This window comes from Anas acuta, chromosome 1, assembly GCF_963932015.1.
Source record: "Anas acuta chromosome 1, bAnaAcu1.1, whole genome shotgun sequence".
Lineage (NCBI taxonomy): Eukaryota > Metazoa > Chordata > Aves > Anseriformes > Anatidae > Anas > Anas acuta.
Window position 1 is genome coordinate 146919696 of NC_088979.1, and position 22006 is coordinate 146941701.

Here is a 22006-nt window from a genome sequence, read left to right on the forward strand (position 1 = left end):
AACAGTTTGTATATTTTTTCACGTTTCAAGTATAACACCTCAGCACTTCAGTGACACTGTCATGGATTCTATACTGAAGTTAGAATTAAACACTTACAAACACTACAACGACTAAATGGAACCATTTCGGGTTTTCAGTTTTGTTCCAAATAAAAATTCATGAGGTGAATCAGCCAGCCCTCTAAGGAAACTTCAGCACTTAAGGCCATAGATATAAATAATTTGTGTACATGAAGTTTCAGGTGCTCAAGGTGAATTGCACAGAAACTACTAATCTGCTGTCCAAAAAGCTACACAGATAAACTTCCAGAGCTTACATAAGGATTGTACATGGCGCATAGCATTATTTCTGATCAGCTGCTTGCCCATCTTAGGTGTTACATGAAAAGCAGACACACTTTTGGAAGGGGTTAGGAGGGAATCCTTCTTCATTACCTTTTGAGTATAAATGCCATCACATCTGTATATAATTTCAGAAATAAGATGGATGAAGACCCAGGTGAACCCAGCTGTATCAAAAATTTATCTTGCAGCATTACCCTTCAACTACTGATAATAAAAGTAAAGACAAGAATCAGACATTTATCAACTCAAGGACAATTATCACTCCTATAGTCAACCTTACAGGCAGGGAATCTGAGATGCACTTCTACTTTTGTGCTATATGGCACAGTTTTGTGAACAAGCAATGCTTGACTACTACTTTAATCCAAAGTGGAACAGCTTATTGGTGTCTGGTGAAGAAAAGGGCAGAAAGAGAGGAGGAAGAGCACAAGTCTGGTACATGCAATTCCAGACACTAAAGCTGAGTGTTTCTGACATGACTTTTACTTTCAAGTGTGTCAAAAGAAAACAGAAAATAAGGTAACTTGATTCAGATAGATTCTGTGGGAATATTACTATGAAAGCTGCGTAAATATACGAGACATGATTACAGGTGCCATTTAGTAAATGCATACGATTTAAAGCTACAATGTAAAGTATTCAGGCAGACAGACTAGAATAAATGCTGCCTTTACCTGTGCTTTCATATTGGACCTTCTTGGTTTTACCAGATAAAAAACAGCAAATCTAAGTATCCTGCTTACTAGCTCTAAATACCAAGGGAGTCTCAGAAAAATAGTAGCATCAGCCTTACCCTAGAATAGACAGATACTCAAACTAAATGCTTCACTCTGGAGACTAATTTGTAGGTGATCTGGTTGATCAGTTTGAAGATAATATACATTTCACTGTTTTAAAGATGAGTGCTCATGAGCAGTCAGGCACAAGATCAGGTTGCTGTGCAAAAAGAAGGCATTCTCATTTATCTATAGGGGTAGTGAGCATGCAGATCTCAGTTTTCCAATCCAGAAAGCTCTGCAAATCTTATACAACTGAATTTGCTAACAAAACTCTCCAAATTTCAAGTGTCGGAAGAAAAATGATGCTAAACTCACTGGTGGTAAAATGACGCATGATGTCTGTGAGGGTTTCCCTTTCTATAGGTAACTCTCAGCTGCACCTCTGTTGTGACTCCTATAAATGCATTGAGATACACTAGTGGGTGGTTTCATCCTTCCTCTACTTGACTGGGAGCAGGACTGACCTGTATAGCTTTAGGAGAGTTTTATACTGTTTTTAGTGTTACAACAATCTGTCTCTAGCCATGGAAGTCAAAGGCATGCTAATCCAAAGCCATGGTTCCATATGAATGTATCATGTAGCTAGGTGGTAGGTTGATGCATCAATATAGACACATCTGTAGTTTGTGTGTATATATCTCCCATGAAAATTTTGATACTTAGTTTATAAATAAGCTTGAAAAGAGCACCCTCCACATCCCCACCTTTGGTCCTTACTACTACCAAAAATCATCCAGTATTTGCATAACTTGAAGCAATTGAGACCTAATGATACCAGTTCAGGGCTTTTGCACCTATAAACTGATCATGTGCTTCAGTGTTCTGAAAAACTGAGGGGAAAAAAAATGTCCCTCCTACCAACTGTTTGTATGAAGGAGGTGAAACCCATGACCTTTCTGTAAAAGTATACACTCTTTCCACAGTTTATCTCTCCAGTACAGTATTCAGCCTGCATACAGATTTTCATCTATATAAAATTCAAGCTACAATTAGTTTTGAAATGTATATATGAATGTAAAATCCAGTCAGTCACTGCTTTTTTGACGTATATGTGCATAAAGGTCAATGCTGTGGATGAAGTTAGCGGTTCATAATAGGCATAATATTGCCCTCTAGTGAGTAATACAGAAAAGTACAGAAAACTTTTACGTTGAAGTTAATTCTGCATCACTACTCGATAGGAGCAGTAAGAAACAAACCTAATACTTTATAGGTTGAGTGTTTCATTGAATTTCATCTCTCTAGGTTGAAGACAGGTAGTCCTACAGCATTTTGTCCCCTACTCGGTAGCCTCCTGAGAGGAAGAACAAATTTCTTTGCAGAAGAAAAAAGCAGTATTTTAAATCATATTGCTGTATGTGAGGAAATATTTTGCTTTTACCAGATAATTTAGAGAACTGGATTACAGAAGTATTTTCATACCAAATGCATGACACATACCATAAGCTCCCCATAAGATGAAAGCAGTCCTGCCCCATAAGCTCTGATGGATCCATTTTGCTTGCAGAGACCAAACTCCACAGTAAACCAATAAAGCTGATAACAAGAACAATTTGTGAAAATCACAGTCTCAAGAGGCAATTCAATTTTAAGCTTTTCATTTTTCCTTCCTTCTAATGTATTTTATCCCTAGTCCTTAATGTTTTTGTATCTTCAAATTTTACAGCTATATATTTTAAGTAAATTACTTTTTCTCTTCAACATATAACACACACAAAAATCACAATACATATTTTTTCAAAACTTGCCATTCTTTCCATTCTCACTCTCTCCAAAAATAAAAAGAAAAAACTGCTAACGATACTATCTGTTTTTAAATAAATTAGCTTTGAGCTGCCTTATAGTTGAAAACTGACAGTTTTCACTACATACTCCCAAAAGCACAGGTAGACACACCCACAGAGGGTTCAAGACCTTAGAAAGGTCCTTGAAAAGGCAGTTCCCTTCCTCCTTTCTCTAGCATTCATCAGAACTGAGGAATGACTTATTCCTTAGCAGTAATGTACCCTTTAAGATTATACGAATTCCATCGTCATCTTGCTGCAATAGAAAATAAAGATGCATTTTTTTTTTTCTTGCAATAAAGCACGACTGGGACCATACTTCCTTTACCTGCTGGACAGTGATGGGATAAAAGCAATTGTTGGCTCTGGTAACCTATTAGCCCTTCCTTTATTATACCATCTAAGGAAATGAACAGTGGAAGAACAATTCTGCACAGCTTGACCCCTAAGCTGATGGATAGTTGTTGTGCAAAACATGGAAAACAAAATACAACTCAAGAATATGGTTTTGTGCTGCAACTCTTCCGGGTCACTTTAGGGACACAAGAGACACATAGCTCTTTGCTGCTTCATTTGCAGGGTTCAGGTTAGCATTCTCAGCATCCTTCTCAAAGAATTGCAAGCACTTCACAAAATAATGTGAAACTATATTCTGTCTATGTTGTCACTCTCTTTCACTTTCTTTCCCCAACCTTCTTTGATATGCATCTTCTGATTTTGATGATTTTGGGGTTTAGCCTACAAATTTACAACTAAAGAAGCAGCATGCCAAGATGTTTCTTTTTGCAAAACTCAGAGCTGCTTTTACTAAAATTCCAGTGATAATTCTCCATTATTCTTGTGTTAATAATCTTGATTCTTACTATTTCCAGTGAAAAGCCTTTCAAGTATCTCATGATTTTGCAGAAAGTGACAGTGAGACATGGGACAATGCTCTCGGAGAAGGATTTTTTAATTTATTTATTGTTTTTAAGTGGTTCCTTAGATATCATTTATTTGGCTCTTAGTGAGGTTCTTTTGGTTCTTAGTGTCTTAACAGGGTACAAGACATAGTATTTGTGGCCCACTGTGGAGAACGTGACTACTGTTAACTTTCCATCTCTTGTGTATGGATCCACCTGCTTAGAAAACTCATGGAACTGAAGGAACTAATGTCATTTCAACATTTGTTGTACGTATGTTATAGACCATGAAAAAAGTCATGATTCTTTTAAGAAACTCTTAGGTAGCTTAGATATTGCCATATTACCTAAGATAGATAACTCTTTGTAATGAATGGAGAATGATAGGGACTTCTAGAGAGAAACAAGAATTTATGGTAGACATCTATGTCTCGGTAGAGAAAGCATTAAAAGTTCTCTATTTTCACTTTCTGATGAAGAAACATTAAAAAGGAGCCTAGATTAGATGTCTGAACTTTTTATAAAAAAAAAAAAATGAAGATTGAGTGGTTAATCCAGAATATGTTTACTGTTCTGAATACATGAATGGTACTTAGTAAATGCTATTCTCACAAATTCTGAACTGCACGTAACTCTTTAAAAAAGGTTCCTTTGTTCTACCTCCCTAAACCCCAGATGACACTGAAAATTTCAGATCTAGCACCCATTGTTCTGCTAACTTTACCCTTTAAGACTCTTTTCTTCCCCTGAAAAAAATAATCATGACAGTGAAATAGCTGCTATTATCGGAAAAAAAAAAATAAAATAAAAAATCTGGCCTCCAGCATATTTTCAGACTAAGATGGGAGCTACAGGTTGCATGAGTCATTCTCACAGATTGTATACAGCCTAGGGATTCAGAACCAAGTGAGAGTACCTGCTGCCAAAGAGCTCACCTATTTCGTGAGATTAGCAAATAAAGGGCACCCTGAATTCTGATTGCCCCCTGCACCATCGAGTATACATATAATCACATCGAGTATACAGTCAATTAGATGAATCTATAAAGTGAGTCAGAACCCTCCCATTGCTGAAACTGTAGAGGCTCAGCTTCAGGAACATACTCTTATGGCAGCAAAAAGTGTAAGTATTTCCTCAAAGTGGAATCATGTGCTTCTGGGCTCCCTTGGAGGGACTCCAGCTCCTGCTCCAGCACCTCCCTAGCCTGTGGATGAGGAGAAGACAATTCTGCTGCTGCTCCTATTTTTGTGTAGCTAAGCTGAGACACTAAAGAAGAGCCTTCCCTGAACAGTGAGGAATATGAAGTGAGTTCTTTGGTTTTTGCCTCTGATACTAAACTGCTGTCTGTACTTACTGTGGCTAGTTTCTCAATCTCTGTTTCAGATGATCCAAGAGAAGCCAGTCCAATATCCTAAAGCAAGTAAGCAAGCAGTCAGTGTTACACCAGTGTGATTATTCAGCCCAAGGGAGAGAAAGAGGGGAAGGGGGAGGACCACATCATTTCTAGCATGAATAGCATGAACTATTCATTGTTTTTGTCACCCAAAATGACCTTCCATGGCTTCCAGGATGCCTACCTCTCCCTGGCCCCCAGCTACATACCACTGGGAGCCACATTAGATGAGTGTTTAATCCTCAGAGTTCTCTGTGTAAAGTTAACCATCTCTTGGCTTAATGCTGGACTATCTCAGGCACAGATTTGAAGGGAGGAATGAGAAGTAAGGACTGGAAGGTGGGTTTTATTTTTTCCATACCTTTTAGTCTCTCATTCTCTCTCTGACAGCCCTTATCGGTATGTCAGATACATGCAGGGAGGATGCTGTGTACTCACAACTATGTTCTCTGTTAATTACTGTTCCCACAATAATTTACTGTAGGTGTCTCCTCTTAACTATCCTGGGAGCTGTATTGTGCAGCAGACAAACAAAGCTATTCCCTATTCCTCATTCATCTTTTCATGTTGAATGGAATAAAAATGAATGTTTATGGGATGAATTTCAGCTGTGAAAATACTTTTTGAAAACGTGAAATGCAAATTGTGAAAATTAATGTTATTCCATGTTGTATAGTCTGTGTTACAGGCAGAGAAAGAGTAAAGATGAAAGGTTTGAGATTGCTATAATATCTTTTCTAAGGTGTCTTCAGTTCTGGTGTTGAACTGAACTGAGGAGAGTTCTTCCAAAGACAATTACAGACCTTGAGGATACTTTAAAAACTACTATATTGAATCTGATAATAGCCAATATATATGACCAGAATGGAAACTGGCATGTATCCAAGTTGATGCAATTGGAAACCACATATTGTGAGGTGAAGTGGCTTTATTTTCAGATATTCTATCAGGGATCAACATCATATAAGCCCTCTGCACTTATTGTCAGTTTCCACACTGGCCACTGATTGATAACCCTAGAATACGAGTTATCTTTATCCCTCTGCTATGGTTTTGAGGCACACGTATATTTCTGAAGTCTTTAGTTACACAAGGTCATTGAGTTCACTTGGGTCTGACACTGACAGCTCATACCAAATGGTCTCTTATGTACAAAGAAGCTCTGTTTTCTTTTTGGAGCCTCCTCGCCAGTGTGAGCAATGCTGTGAGAATCTGGTGAGTTGTAAAAGGAAAAACATCTCAAATGAAAGACATGGTGATGGACACAATTAAAGTATCATGTGAGATAAAAAATGTACATCCAGAGGCAGAGCCAGCTTAGGGGCGTGATGGCTGTTGGTGGTTGGGTTGGTTGGTGTGGCATCAGACAGGAAGCCTGGGGAATAAGATAGTCTATACAGCTCAAACAAGCAGCACTGCAGAGGCTCCACTGGCATCCTGCTGCAGGCTGACTTGGCTCTCCCACAGAGATGTCCCACAAACACTGCTTGCCCTTCCTTTTACAAAATGTCCACAGGGAGCAGTGCTCCACTGTGCACCACTCCCTTGGAGTATTTATCTCCTCAGGCACTGCTAGCCCACTACTGCTGGAGGTTGTGACTCAGACACACCCAAGTCTTAAAATAACATTTCAAGCACGGTGAGCTGCGTGCCTTTGAGGCATGTCTGGCCTGCTACCCAGAGCAATTGGTTAACAGCTAGCAGAACACGCTTCTTACCTGGGAGAATTGGGCAAACTCCTTATTGGCTAGCATGGGAACATGACCCAGCAACTCATGGCAGCAGTCTCTGGAAAACAAGTGACCTTCACATTTAATTAAAGTGGTTTGTATGTTTGTTTGTTTGTTTGTTCTCCCTGCTCTACGTGAACATCCTATGAAAGACTTTAGCCAACAGACCTCCCAAGGGAGCTAGTGTGAGGATTGCAACTGTTTTAGTTACTCTGCAGTAGGTGCCTCCGTACCTGGCCGAGCTTTGCAGAGAGTTTGACAAAGCATTTCCTTCTGCCATGGGGATCCAGCTGCCCCCCACTACACTGGCTATTGTCTCACTTGGGATGGCATGGGCAATAGTCTCCTATGTCACAACATCTTTGAAAAGACCCTGTTTTGTCCCAGCATACAACAAAAACGTCTGTGTGAACTTGTAATTTCTCATGAAATGTAATTGCTGCTGTCTGGCCAGCACTTACTGGGAGAGTTTCACAGCAGGGAATCAAACCCCAGCAGATGGTAAATGAAGGCAGGATGAAAAGATTAAACCAGATATTCTCCAGTCTTTTCCTTCTCCAGACAACTTTGTAAGAGAAACAGAGACCCACACCCTCTCATGCATGACTTCCCCCTCTAAAACTCCAGCTACCAGTTTCTCAGATTGTTTCATTCTGTGGAATACTGGATAGAGACCCAGAGTTTCTCCCAAGAGAATTATTTCCAACACATTCAAAGGACAGGATTTTGCCATGGTATCAAACTTACGGTTCTGGGGAATGCATAGGAGATGAGAAATGTCTTATATACTGGGTGCACTGGAAGACACGGAATGCCAGGCTGGCAAGGAAGTCACGAGCAGACAGCAGCCCTGCTACTGGTCTCAGCTGGAAACCTGTTCTTTCTGCAAAGGAAAGTGAGATAGAATTTAGGACTTGCTATGGTTACTTGCTTTACACACCCACTGCAGGTAAACAGTTGTAGTGGGCCTTCAGGTCCCGTTGCAGTAGCTCCTTCCACTGAAGGATAGTAGGAACATCCTGGCTTATCATTATCAACATGTACCTTTTGTCATTATGGGTCCAGTTAGGGTAACATAAAAACACCCAACTGCTCATCCTTCTCTGGAGGTATTTAAGGCCTGTCTGGATGACTACCTGGGCAGCCTGCTCTAAGGAATCTGCTTTGGTAGGGGGGTTGGACACGATGATCTTGGAAGGGACCTCGAGGTCCCTTCCAACCCCTTCAATTCTGTGATTCTGTGATTCTGTGTTTAGTCACACAGCAGTGATGTGAGGTACAGAAGTCCTACTAACCTCAGTTTACATTTCTAGCATGTTAACACACATTTGTCATGTCAATGATGTGTCTGAGGTCACACATGATCACTGTGGTCAAGCAGGGAACAGAACCTGCATTTTCAGTCCTTGGTTAGCTTACTAATCCTAGGGTTCTCTCTCATTTCCTCCACAGCATGTGGAAAAGATGATAAACAGGAGTTTGGTAAGGGACGCTCCCCAACTCTACCCTTGTCTGAGAGCACCTGGCTCTTCTGTGATGCTTGTTCACTATTTAAGCTGGACCTGTGGAATTTCTTATTCCCTAGTATGAAATCTCTGGTACCTCACACACTTGAAGATAAGGGTAGATAAACAATGAGTCTGACCCAGTCTAGGCAATTCCTCTATTCATCAATGCACCTGGTTCAAAATGCCCCAGCAGTAGAATTGGAGCATACTATTCAACTTCTAAATTTGTCAGTGCATGCTGATACAAACTGCATAAACTATCTCAACCCTGGCAAGCCTCCCTGTCAATTTTAGCTTTCGGTCTGAACTTCATTAGAACAGGAACACTCAGGAGAAAGAGCAAAAAGGTCCTTGTTAGAGATGATGCTGGAATTTGGCCTTTAGCCATTTAATGTCAGATTTTTTATTAGCTATTTTTAGCTACTTTTATTTTTAGCTATATTAGCTACTTTTCCCCTCTGATTTTTTCACCATTATATTTGCCTAGAACGGACTACATACCCTTCCAGTGATGTGATAATACACATTTTGCTCCACAGGTGTCCATAGAAGAGGTCAGAAACAACACTTTTGCACTTGGATTTTACCTTGTGCTATCAATATTATCCCTGAGCATCCTGTATTACTGTGAAAGGTCTTTGAGAGATGACTGGCAAAATAAACTGTCCTATGGTCAACTGAATGCGTAATCTTCTTTTCCATGGGAAACATGTTGGTGGTCTGCAAAGCTAAGAAAATTGAAAATCACTGCTTTTAAAGAGAGCCAATGGTAATCTTTTTGAAGTCCTATATTCAAAATCTGTGTTGCATTCTCAGCTCCCATAAATGACATTTCATCCGCTTTAAAGCATAAAACTGCATTTTAAAAAATTCAGAAATGGCTTTTTTCTCCCTTTGCTATCCATATCCTATTGTGTCATGAAGCCTGGAACCTAATTTATTTTATGTAAACAAACAAAAAAATCCCACCCAGAAACCAAGCCATTTACAAGATTTGTTTTGGTTTGGTTTTTAATGTTTCTTCCAGCATTTCTTGTCTTGCTCTGTCTGGCTATTAGCACTTTTCTCAGAAAGAAACAGAGAGAGAGAGAGAGAGAATGAAAGAGAATGAAAGAGAAGGAGAGAGAGAAAGAGGAAGAAGGGAAGGGAAGGGAAGGGAAGGGAAGGGAAGGGAAGGGAAGGGAAGGGAAGGGAAGGGAAGGGAAGGGAAGGGAAGGGAAGGGAAGGGAAGGGAAGGGAAGGGAAGGGAAGGGAAGGGAAGGGAAGGGAAGGGAAGGGAAGGGAAGGGAAGGGAAGGGAAGGGAAGGGAAGGGAAGGGAAGGGAAGGGAAGGGAAGGGAAGGGAAGGGAAGGGAAGGGAAGGGAAGGGAAGGGAAGGGAAGGGAAGGGAAGGGAAGGGAAGGGAAGGGAAGGGAAGGGAAGGGAAGGGAAGGGAAGGGAAGGGAAGGGAAGGGAAGGGAAGGGAAGGGAAGGGAAGGGAAGGGAAGGGAAGGGAGATAAAAAGGCCTTATTTGAAGAGATAGAAATGACAAAACATCTCAAACTGTCCATGACAAAAAAAAAATGAGTGGACAGTAAGGAATTTTTCTACCTGACCGTGTGAGGGACTAGGTGGCTAGTGTTTACCATGCTTATCTTCTATTCCTTGACCATATTAAAAAGATAATTGGTACAAAACTGACAAAAAAGATGAACAGCAAATAAATCTATGGAGATTATGTCTTTTTCTATATGCTGACCAAAAGCATCAGAGTTAACCAGGGAACTGAAAGTGTTTGCAAAGCTGCTTCCTGTTCTCCTCCCTCCCCACTTAGGAAAGCAAGGTGCTATGGGGAATAGAAGACCATCAAATAGGTCTCTATGTGGACTGTCCAGGAGCTAGAATAAAAAGGGTATTCCCTTTCTGCTGACAACATACTAAGCCAATCAGAAAGAACATGAAAAGCTCAGAGTCTGATAATCTTTGGACTACATTCTGAGTCTGAGTGAAATGGTAACTGCACCATCTGAAAAATATATCAGACCATTACCAAGCCTTGGAGTAACTCAGTTTTGGAAGGGCTATGAGAAAGTCTAGGCAAATTTATATTGTTCTAGCATCCATGTTGAAGGAGCAGAAAAGAAATGAAAATTACAGCATATGTTCCCTGAGATGCCCTTTTAAATACAGGCCAATGAATCAGACAGTCTGCTGATGGAACAGGATTGGCAAGTTGCCTTCAGAAGCCATAGAAAAAAAAAAAAAAAAAAGTTTTCTGCTGAAGGTATTATCTGCAAAATCTGAACTTTTATTTCATTAGTGTACAATAAAACCAGAAATCAGCAGAGAACTGGGGGTGTGGCTGCTTGGACCTGCTGCCCAAAGGTCTCTGAAATCAGAAAGAGTTGAAAAGAAGGTCTCAAACAGTTGACCTAATGTGATCTGTAAGGCTTAATTCTTGGCCTAGAAAAACTTGTGCATACAGGCCTGCGTGTTGTAGTGTGAGCTTGCCTGAGTTCACTGGCTGTAATTTCTTCCAGCTGTGGAGGACAATGAATGTCTAAATCCAAACTTCATTCCTAGAAAGAAAGAAGTGCTTAGGTTCCTCTAGTTAACCCTTTAAGAAAAATTCTTGCCCTGTTAAACTGTCACATGCTTAACCTTTTAAATTCCCTTTAGGCAATTATGGAATACTTATGATGTAGGGTTCATTTCTGTTTAAACCAACCTCACTACCAGACTAGTTAACACTTGACAGATCTTGTAGTTCAACTTACATTAAAGTGAGAGGGGATCACTTGGCAGAGTTCACAGACATTGCTGTGTAAAAAAAAAAAAAAAAAAGGAAGTTCATTTGGCTGTCTGGGCTGTCTATAGCATGATAGTTTTCCCTGCAGGATATTCATCTCTCTCTCTGCATTTCCATTTATTATATAGTTTATTATACAAGGGCTTATCATCTCATATACTAAAGAATAGTCCAGTCCTTAGAGGCAGTGTTCAGTAAAGATGCATGCTGGGATTTACATCCTAACTGGGAGTGGGACAGTTCAGGGCTCATCCAGAGCTAACCAGTGGAAGGACAAATTGCACAATGGAACTCCACTCATGGAGATGGGGTGAAATTCATCCACTGTATGCCATGGTAGTAGGTGAAATTCATCCACTAATTGCCAAGAAACTTTGGGAGACCTCACAGCCTAAAGGTTGCTTGAAGTTTAGTTGGGTGAACACTGCACACCCATAGCACAGGAAGAAGCCTGAGTACAGTGTTGATTCATGAGCTGTAGGAATAAATATTCTGGCCTTGCTGAAGATTGTGGTAAAAGCCACCCAGATTAATAATAAATGATCTTATTAGAGGGAATCATTGAAGATAAGGAGGATATCAATTCCAAGCACCATAAAATGGGTCTAAAATAGCTTACCAACTCTTAAATATGTCTATCTTTAACATAGTTCTTTTGAACCAACTTTGTTCTGTCTATGCTTCATAAAGCCTCCATGCTGAGCTACATATCATCTTGGTTTTATCTAAAGTTTAAGGAGGGTAGGACTGGCACTTTAGGGAGTCATTCTATCCTTTGGATTGAATGTCATTCTATTCCTTGGACACTCATGCCAGGATGGAATAAAGTGTCTCTGACATGCCTGATTCTCATTCTCAGTCAGAGAAGTAATTTGGACAATTAGCTTACAGTAGCCATGCCGTGTTTGAAACAGTCGAGTTGAAACTCACTGTGAAAATTTTCCCAGCCATTGGTAGTAGAATTTTCAGAATGACTATTTTTAGTGCTCTTTTTTTTTTTTTTTTTTTTTTTTCCCTCAGGAAAATTTGTATAGCATAGAGAAAATTTAGAACTTGAGCCTACAAAAGAAGTAAGTAGACCCAAACTCGAGATAGTCAAATACTGTCAACCAATATGAGCAATAGAAATAATACTATGAGAGGATATTCTTACATTGTCCTAAACTTTCCCACTTTGAAATCATCTGATTCAGTCCAAGGGTATGAATATTTGTGGTAATCAGACCAGTATCATGTGATTTCTGAAGCTCCCTGCTGTCAGCTACTGTGTAAATGAGATGATATAAGCTACTTAATGAGAAAAATATTTATAAGCCCAATTACTACAGGAGGGATGGCTAAATGGATAGGAAAATATGTGAAAAAAAAAATACAGGAAAAAATCCATAATACACATAGAAATTCCTACAACTGGTTGGTGCTGGCATCTTCGTGAGAGTCGTATTTCATATTCCATCCCTCCATTCCCTCACACTAAAATATTTGTCATCAAACAGTTTAATTTTCCCTAAAATTAGCAGTGTTGTGGAAACCTATTCAGCAACAGAAATCTCAATCAAGCTAACTAGCGTCACCTACTGATATGTGGAGCAGGTCATTTGATTTCCTGAGTACTCTATTTAAACTGAATTTATTTAAAGTTAAGCCATAGTTTTTATTTATTTATTTTGGCGTAGTGAGCAGTTATTCTCCACTCTCTGGAATATATCATTTTCACTCAAGAAGAGCAAGGAGGTTTCAAAGACAGGCTTTCTTTAGTTGTTTCTTTAGTGTTCAGCCTGTGGCTTCATAATAATAATGCAGGCTCTCTTTCTTTCCAGCCCTATATTAGCCTGCCCACAACTAACAATGGGTAGGTCAGCCCTGCAATCATATAGGTTCTTCTGCCTGAGGCCAAATCTTCATGCAGTTATAGCCTAGCACCATGACTTTTCTGCTCTCCTGCACACTAGGTGCCAAACAGTTTAGACTGGTATGTGGGGTCATAGGGACAGAAAGAAGCAGTGGTGTTGCAAGGAAGCTGCTTTTGTATCGACTAGCAGGACCTCCTGGAAATTGTGTTCCTCTAGCACATGTTGCCATCCTGTCTCAAGCAACAGAAAGAAAAAAAAAAAAAAGAAAAAAAAAAAGTGGACCTGAGAGGTATTTACCTGTAGTTGTGTTTGGGTCTTACTTACAGCTTAGTTGTAGAAGTGATACAGCAAAACCCACAGAAAAACTGTGTGATGAAGTCATGCTAAGAAGTGAGCATGGTGGTATTGGAATTAGCTGTTTAGTGCTACACCAACTGTAGTCACTGACAGAACAAACAAACTCAGTCACAACTCGGTCCCTAGATATGCCTTGTATCAATGTCTTACTAACAGTCACCTTGCAGAGGGAAGTCCAACAGCTAACCAGCCCTGGTTACCATCTTGTGTACACAGCTTGAGTGTACATGTGGTGTACATAAATATCCAGGAAACTTTAGAATAAGCCATAGTTCAAAATGACTGGCCTTTTAAAAATCTGGAGACATCCTGAAGTTGAGGTATGTTGTCCTCTTGGTAACCACAGTATTTCTCCAACTGCTGGAAAGCATCTAGGTATTGTGTGCAAGCATGAGTAGGGTAGAGGCTGCTCAGCTTTCTGTAGACTTCTCTCCTGAAAAGCAAGAGCCATATAGCATGACCCACCTCAGTAAAGTATTTTTCTGCTCTACCTACAGATCCAGAGAGACATAGACCCCTAGCATAAGTATGAGTCTAAAAATGTGGGCCTGGGACACCTGGTGCTTCAACGATGAGGTATGGACAGATATAACTATGCTTGGGGCATTTTGTTTCACTTTTCCTTCATAAGGTGGGTTCTGTTCCACAAATTTGCTTTATCCCTTAATATACCCTAATTCTAATTAGGTTTCTAATACTGGTTTGGAAACATCAACTAGAAATAAAGGTATCAGAGGCACCACAGGAGCCACAGAGAGAAAAGTGAAGCTGTGGCCTTCTGCATTATACTATTTACGGGTGGAATAAGTCAGGTATTTGCTCTCTAAATGAAAGTTCAGCTTGAAATGCTAGTCCCTCTACCGCCATGTCCAGCCTGACTGCTAGCCCTAAAAAATCACATTTTCTGATACTGAAGAGTACATCTGTACAGGCAAAGAGGTTCATACTGTTGTAGTTCAAAAAGTCTGCCATGAGCTATGTATTTGAAACACATGACAACTTCTTGAAGCATTTAGCTCATCATAAGAAAGGAGACAGGCTGAAAAAAAATGATGTAACCAGCTTTTGTCACAGGTTTCAAGCCTCTTTCAGACTTGATGGTGCTTGGTCCTAGAGCTGTGTTTTGGAATACATTTAGCTGTTACAAAATAAACAAGTAGTAATAGGATGGCCAGAAACTTATAGAAATGGCTATTTTTGTTCAGACATAGCCCTAGGGTGTTAAAAATTTTATAAACATTGTTTTATGAAAATTGAGATCATTTTTGGAAGTGCTGGCTATGGAAAATGACCTTTTGTTGTTTTTGTTTTTATTTTTATTTTATTATTTTTATTTTTGTGTGTTTGTGATGCTATTGTTGCTATGGAGGTGATAGCCAGTCTCTAATGGCTCTCTCCATTTGTACAAATGACTTACACAGTGTGGGAGTAATGAACCAGAATGAAAGGAAACAACATAAAACAAAACAAAGCAAAAGTTAGGAGGAATAAAAATAAAAGAACAGAGGGAAACAGTGGCTGCTGTCACTATTGCAAAAGCCGCAGGAGACTGGGCCATTTCCATGGAAGAATTAGGAAAAAATTAGGATGACTAGAGTTCAAATGTTGCCCTGCCTTATTCCCCATAGAATACTACTGACTTCAGTGGGATTGCATAGGATCTGAACCAGTACACAGTTCATCCCAGACTGGAGTCTAAAGAGGGCAGGCTTGTTTACACTTCTGCACATATGGTCTCTTTTATCAAAGTATCACTCTACTGTTTGTCCAAACATTGTCTACCACAGAAACATAGACAGTCTCAGAGAGTAGTGATGAATTATCCAAAGTCAAGCATCTGTCCTTTCTAAGTAGCTCTAAGGCAATCATCTAAGTTTACTCCAAAGTCAGTAGAGAGTAGCAGATATTTCCAAAGGACAGTTTAGCTTGCGCTAATATAGTGTCGATGTCTTACCATGTGGAAGCGCTAGTCTGGCTGTAAAGGATCTTAGCTCATTGGCCACCTTTCAGAAAACTGAGGTAGAATGAAAATATGACTACAGTAGGTCTCTCCTATTTATAAAAACAACAGCAACAACAAACAAACAATAGTAGAGCCCAGGAATACGTCTTCAGTGGGTGTTTGGGGCAAACCACTACCAACAACAACAAAAGGAAAAACAAACAAACAACTAACAACAACAACAATCTTCACATGCTTAAGTGGTAGTGACTCTGACCCTGTATGGGGATTTGGTTCTCTATCATCACATTGTTTTCAACATCCATTGTCTCCACAATCAGAAGACGATTAAGCTGCTATTTGAGGGTCATCCATTCCAGAGAAGGAAAGAGAAAGTTTTGAAAGTGTGGGCTATGCAACACTCCAGAAAGAAGCTTTCTATTGAAGGATGGAGCCAGTCACATGAAAGACTTTAAAGTCAATGCTTGTAGTTTGCATAAATACCCTTATTCTTTTAGATAAAAAGTGGTAATACTCTGCTTTTTTTATGAAGACGTGACAGGTGCATCCCCATAATTTTGGTTAAGATTCTCACTTTTTCTTGTGATAGCTTTTACCCACAAGACATCTTCTATGACTACTTAGTTTCACAACCTTCCAAGAGTGCTGCTTAAAAACACAAACTCAGCTCATCTCTACCCTCTGTTTTCTGAAAGTCATATTTCTGCACTTGATTAGTTTTCATTTTTATAACCATGTTGCTACAAACTGAAGGCATCCAACAACTCTTCAGAGTGAACACCAAGGGAATTTTGGTCTGTGCTACAAATTTCCCTTTCAATTGCACTGAGCTCAATTAAGTTGTGCTGTAATGCAGCTGACCTCAGGGCACAGCCGCAGGGAGCTGTGATAACCATTGAGAGGTCTAATTTTGGAAACAGCTTCACATAACAAGACAACCTGGGTTGCTGGGACTGGTTGTTTGGGGAAATAGGCAGATACTGCTTTAAAGGTCTGTTCTGTTACCACAGTGGGACTAATTCTAGGTGGAGAAGGGCAGGAATGACGGAGGTTGGCAACAAAAGGGAAAAACAGGAAAGAACACAAAATTAAATTTTCTTAAATATGACTTTTCCACACACCATCCCATGCCAAGATTGCTGGCTGGTGGTAGCAATCATGAGCATGACACTGACTATCAATCTTTGACAATTGAAAGATGCTATAAAAACTTATTTGAGCTTAATAAAAATGTGATTGCCTGGGTGAGTTGGATGCAAGGTTTCTGTGATTGTGGACAACACCCCTCAAGCTTTCTATGGCACAATAAATTTTATTTAAAGTTAAATAATCATTGAAACAGATGGGATGCCCCTGTGGTTGAGGTCCTGGCATGAGAGATTTAGAATATGGATTTAATTTCCAGCATTGACATTAACTTCCTGTATAATTTGGGGCAAATCAGTTAAGCTCTCACTTTTTCAATTCCACAGTTAAAAATATTGCTATCACTGTCCCCTTCTCCCACCTTTAGGCTAACTTTCTATTTATGTTGTAAACGTATCTGAACAAAGACTCTATTATGTGCACATATGGTACCTTCCACAATCCTGGGGCCCTCCTCTTAATTTGGGGCATTTGGATATATTTCTGTTTGTATTATCGTACAAATGTATAATTATTGGCACTTACTGAGAGTTATTAAACAGTGGGAGAAAGTGGAACCTGAGGTATATGAGATAAGAACTCCCCTTTCTTTCAGATCTACCACTAATTTCATGTAAAGTCTGCAAACATACTGTGAATTGAATGAATGTTTGGCATTTTTTTAAGTGGCAAATCTTCAGGAGAAGCAAAGACCTAATAAAGACATGCTGCACCCACGTAAAAGTAACTTGCCCATCATTTCATATGACCTCAAAGACAATGCAAATAATGTATTCTGGAAGGACATTCCAAAGTTTCCTTCACCATCAGTTCAAGAGAATGACGCTTATTCATGTTAACAGCAAAGAATATTTGCAGAAGAACAGTGAAGGCTGGTCTGTCCTATTAATATTGGATTAGCCACATCCTGTGAGTGAGCTGCTATTCCATGAGTGGGCACTTTATCTTGGTAACAGATTTGGAGAGGCAATAGTTCTGTCACCACCAGATGCATGATTAATTAGAAGTCAATTAAAAGAAATCCAGGGAGGAATCAAGGTTGCTCTTGAAGGTTAAGATATTCTACTAGAAGCTCCAGGTGTTTTGTAACTTCTGATATCTTGATGTGATTGGCAGGCAGGGAGATGGTCAAGAAAACATGTTTTGCTCTATAAAGCAAATAGTTAGGGCCAGCCTAGAGAATGAGTTTCTGCAAAACAAACGAGCAAAAGGGAACACTTTATCATGGAGTAAAATTTGAGGTTTCTAAATGTGTCTTCAAAATAATTGTCTCATATTGCCTGTCTTTCCTGACACTGCAATGGAATGGCCCAGGATTCAGAGTTTAAGTAACAAACTCACCAAGTTGCAGTCTCCTGTGCTGTGTACTCAATGCGAGGCAAAGGGTCCCCTCTGTAATTAAGAGGAAATAATGCATGTTTCTAAAGCAGTTTTCAAATTCAGTCACACAAAGATCACTTCTTATCTTGGTAGACTCTAATGTGTGTACTTTCTCCCCTGTTCAGTGTGGGGAGGAAACAGAAGAACATGGTAAGAAAGGAAGCCATGTTCTGCTTCATAGAAGAAAAAAAACAGGCCTTCAGGCTTAACCTTATCTCCGTTGAAGGCAATCAAGCAACCACCTTACATTGCGTGTCTGGATGATCCATCCATGAGGACGTGGATGGATGGTGGCACAGTACTATCATCAAACTCATCGGCAAAGATCTGTCCAGGCATACACTGCATGCTTATTATTTAGTCCGCTGATGAAAGGTCTTATCTCCAGTTCTTCACTATTACTTCTCCAATAGTTCGGTCAGTTCAGTCTGTGCTCTTGTGCTGTTTTCTGCTAGGCTAGCTGTGATATATAGTGGCAATGAGAAAACTATAGTCAAATAGAATTCTCTTCAGATCTCCTGACTTGGAAGATTTTACCATTTCTTGGACACCATGAGGCTGATAATCCACAACCAGTTCTAACAATTTATTTAACTCTGCCAGACAGCAGTGAGATTCTGAAGTTTTACCCAGAAAGATGGGAACACTTTCAATCATGCACATGGGAGATTAGAGGTTTTTAGGCTTTTTCCTCTTTCAATTAGAAAAGACAATTGCCCTGTAGCTCTGATAGCATTTCTTCAGTTAGGGAGATTTTGGTTGGGAATGGTAATCTACATGGACTTGGCCATTTTGTCAAACAAATATAGTAGTAAATTTATTTTCTTTGTCAAAAATATGTACTAAAAATTTGCCAAGGAATGTCCTAAAAATTGTTCCTCATAGTTCCTTGAAAAAGATTAGCCTCATCTTAGGAGCTTGTCCTAGAAGGAACTGCAAGGTTGAAATGAAAGACCTATATGGAGAAATTACCCCTGCTAAGACACTGAATGAGATGTGAATACAACCCTATGACTTTTAAGATGTGTTTATTGTGTTGTGAGAAAAGTCTGCATTGTATGGAGGTAAAGTTTCTATGTCTAAATTCTCTTTTCTAATAGATAGCCCGACTGATACATCACTAAAAGATTAAGGTTTCCCTTGCACATGAGAATGTCTGAAAGCACACAGTGATAGTTTAAGTGCCTCTTCAGCAGTCTTGTACTTACGCTCTGTAATTATAGGCAAGGTCAGCAAAGAATGCCCTCCGTTTCCTGTACTCCAGGTCAGTGTATCCCTGAGTTAAAACATAATTCAAAAAAAGTTTCACATTAAGAGAGATTTCTGGGCATGAATAAATATGCTGGCAGAAGCATTCAAAATAACTAGGCCTCAGTTAGGTTGTTTTCTCTGAGGCAATGAATCTTGATCCTTATGAACAGGCAAGCCAAAGTCTGCACTCAGTTACATCCATGACATTTTGCTGAAAATTTTGGGCCTGTGACCAGAAAGGAAAGTAACATGGCTTGGTAGGAAGGTTTTGGAGTTGTTCATAAACACTGCATCACTTACCACTAAACTTAAAGTCAAATTTTAATGAAAATCACATTAAAAAAAAAAAAAAAAAAGTAATTGAATTGGAGGTGTCTCTTCTGCTGGGAGGGAATTGAGTCTCCAAGTCATTGCTCTCCTGTGCTAAGCACAAAGGTTTCGGTACTGGAATGTGATGTGCATAATGGTACCAAGCCCAGTATAACCTCACCAGAGAAAGTACACTGCACCTGCATGATGCTCTGCACTCTGGAAAAAGAAGGGGTATTCATTGGCTAGAAATCACTGGAGTCACCAGTGAATCTACGGGAAGTATATGTATTCATCTGAATCTCCTTTTGCCCATTTATTGCCATGTTATAATAAAGGCAGATTCAGTGGTGTCTGTTCAAAAGGGCAATTTACTTATTAAAAGCAATAATTCCCTCCCCTCCCTCCCTGTCCCACCTCCCCTGCAATGTTTACTAGAAATGGAGTTTCAAGCAGGGGTCTCCAGCTATTAAATACGAATAGACATGTGGAATCAAATTCCTTTGAATTTTACATCATTCATAATAGGAATAAAATCTGAAATCTGGCACTGTATTACAAATATAACTCATAAAGCAGCGTTGATCAGCATCACTGTACAAATATTTATTATTCTAAAATATTCAGAACTTACTGGAACCACTTTACATTCTACAAGCCAACTTTCTCCCTTAGGTTTATTCACATAATTTTCAGTGTAGCAATAATACCAGTAATACTGCAGTTAATGAGTATTGTGTGCGTGAATCTGAGCAAAGAACTGGATCCCAAGAGCAAGTTTATTTTTTGTCATGTGTTATGGAAAACATGGTCATTCAAATGCCACCCTTGCTTGTCAGTAGCTACAATGTGTCCATGCAAAACACATGAAAAAGCCATTTGGCCAGAGTCTTGGTGCTATGACCTCTCAGCTTTGTCCCTGCAAGAGGAGCCTCCCCAAGGAAGCACCATACAGGTGTCAGGGTGCCCCAGCAACTGGTGTCATGGCTCTTCCAGCCATTAAAGAGGCAGTAAAGAACAAAGCAGAACGGTTGAGATGGATAGCCCAAACTACCTATTCAGCAGTTAAATGTATATGCAAAATCTCTGCTGAGCCAGCTGTGGACATTAACGTTTGGTACTTTCCTTTAACCTGTCCACATTGAGCCATGGTCAGCAGCACAGTAACTGAGGCTGACTTGTGCCCCTGCCTGACACAGATGAATGATTTCCAGTGCCTGAGCTAACTTGTTTCAAGTTTAGGTATTTCTACATTGCATCGCATTCTGCAGTGGTGACTGATCCCCACTCAGCACTTCAGTAACTCTACACCACTCATGCTTTCTCTCACCCTCTTCAGTACTCACACCTTCTCTTTGGCAAAGTAAAAGTAGAATGTAGATAGATTCAAGTAATTCCCAATGTGTATTCATTAATCTCATGGGAAACAACCTCAGAGATAGCTCAGGAAAAAACATAGGCAAATACTTGGAATATTTCTAACAGAAAGATGCAAAGAAGAAAGAAAGATAGAATCACAGAATCATAGAATATCCTGAGTTGGAAGGCACCCACATGGATCATTGAGTCTAACTCCTGGCTGATGTCCTGGTTAAGCATGATATGAAGCTCTCCTAGAGATTTCTAGATTAATAAGTCAAAAATAGGAGATAGACCAGATTTTTTTATTTATTTTTTAAGCTACCATACAGAGCTGTACATAGGTAACTATCTAAAGATAGTGCAGGTTACTAAAAGGGTCTAAATAGAATTCAGATATTTAAAGAAGGGAAGGATGAAATCACATAGGTTCCATTAGCACCCATCTAAATCTTCTTTGCACATTTCAGCGCAAAGCCTGTGTTTTTTCCTTTTCATGCTTCACTTCTACATGATGTTTTGCAGAACACTTCACAGCAGTTCCAAGACCTACCTTGGCAATCAGCAAAAGGTCCTACAGTTCGCCTTATTTGTCTGTACCTAACTCTTATATCTTGTCTATGCTAAAGCTGCAAATCATTGCTAGTTGTTCTCAGTACTTTGTCTTAGAATTATCTTCACTGGAGCAATACTCTCCAGTGCATTTTTTATCTTCCTTTTCTATATTTTTTGCATATGGCAGGGCTAAGATTACATACATGTAACTGTTATGAGTAAAGCCCTTTCTGTGGCCCATTCTTAACCAAAACCTACTGCCTGAATCCAAGGGAAAGCCTATCACAAACATTCTAACAATATTTTGCAAACAGAGCAGTATCCATAAATACTGCCCAAATCCTGGTTTCAAAAACCTTGGGAAAAGTCAGATATAAATAAGGGTTTTACTCTTTGAAACTTGTTTCCAATTTAAACTTCAGGTGCTTATCTCAGTAGGAATCACTAGACATTTTGAGCTTCTTCAGTCACATTTAAATCTCAGTTCCAGTATTCTGTCCACGAATCAGTGCTGCCATGTATTTATCTTACTTTCTGTCTAGACAATGTTTGCAAGTTTAAACATCTTACTTCTCTCTGTGGGATCTGAGGATCTGGTATTTAT

The 22006-nt window shown here is 39.5% G+C and overlaps 1 protein-coding gene and 1 long non-coding RNA gene across 3 annotated transcripts in view; one reads left to right on the plus strand and one right to left on the minus strand.

Annotated features, from left to right (window-relative positions):
- The window catches only part of LOC137846258 (uncharacterized), a 98819-nt gene that overhangs the window by 24273 nt on the left and 52540 nt on the right, over positions 1-22006 (plus strand). For both annotated transcript variants that reach the window (XR_011090433.1, XR_011090434.1), the window contains exon 4: positions 13937-14070. This is a non-coding gene — a long non-coding RNA (uncharacterized lncRNA). The remainder of the gene's footprint in view (positions 1-13936; positions 14071-22006) is intronic.
- The window catches only part of LOC137846254 (tyrosine 3-monooxygenase-like), a 38289-nt gene that overhangs the window by 10395 nt on the left and 5888 nt on the right, over positions 1-22006 (minus strand). The window contains exons 4-10 of the mRNA XM_068664109.1: positions 19137-19204; positions 17890-17940; positions 13727-13872; positions 7681-7816; positions 6922-6991; positions 5165-5221; positions 2565-2660 (exon numbers count right to left, since the gene is read on the minus strand). Of these exons, the coding sequence (XP_068520210.1) occupies positions 2565-2660; positions 5165-5221; positions 6922-6991; positions 7681-7816; positions 13727-13872; positions 17890-17940; positions 19137-19204 (624 nt within the window). The remainder of the gene's footprint in view (positions 1-2564; positions 2661-5164; positions 5222-6921; positions 6992-7680; positions 7817-13726; positions 13873-17889; positions 17941-19136; positions 19205-22006) is intronic.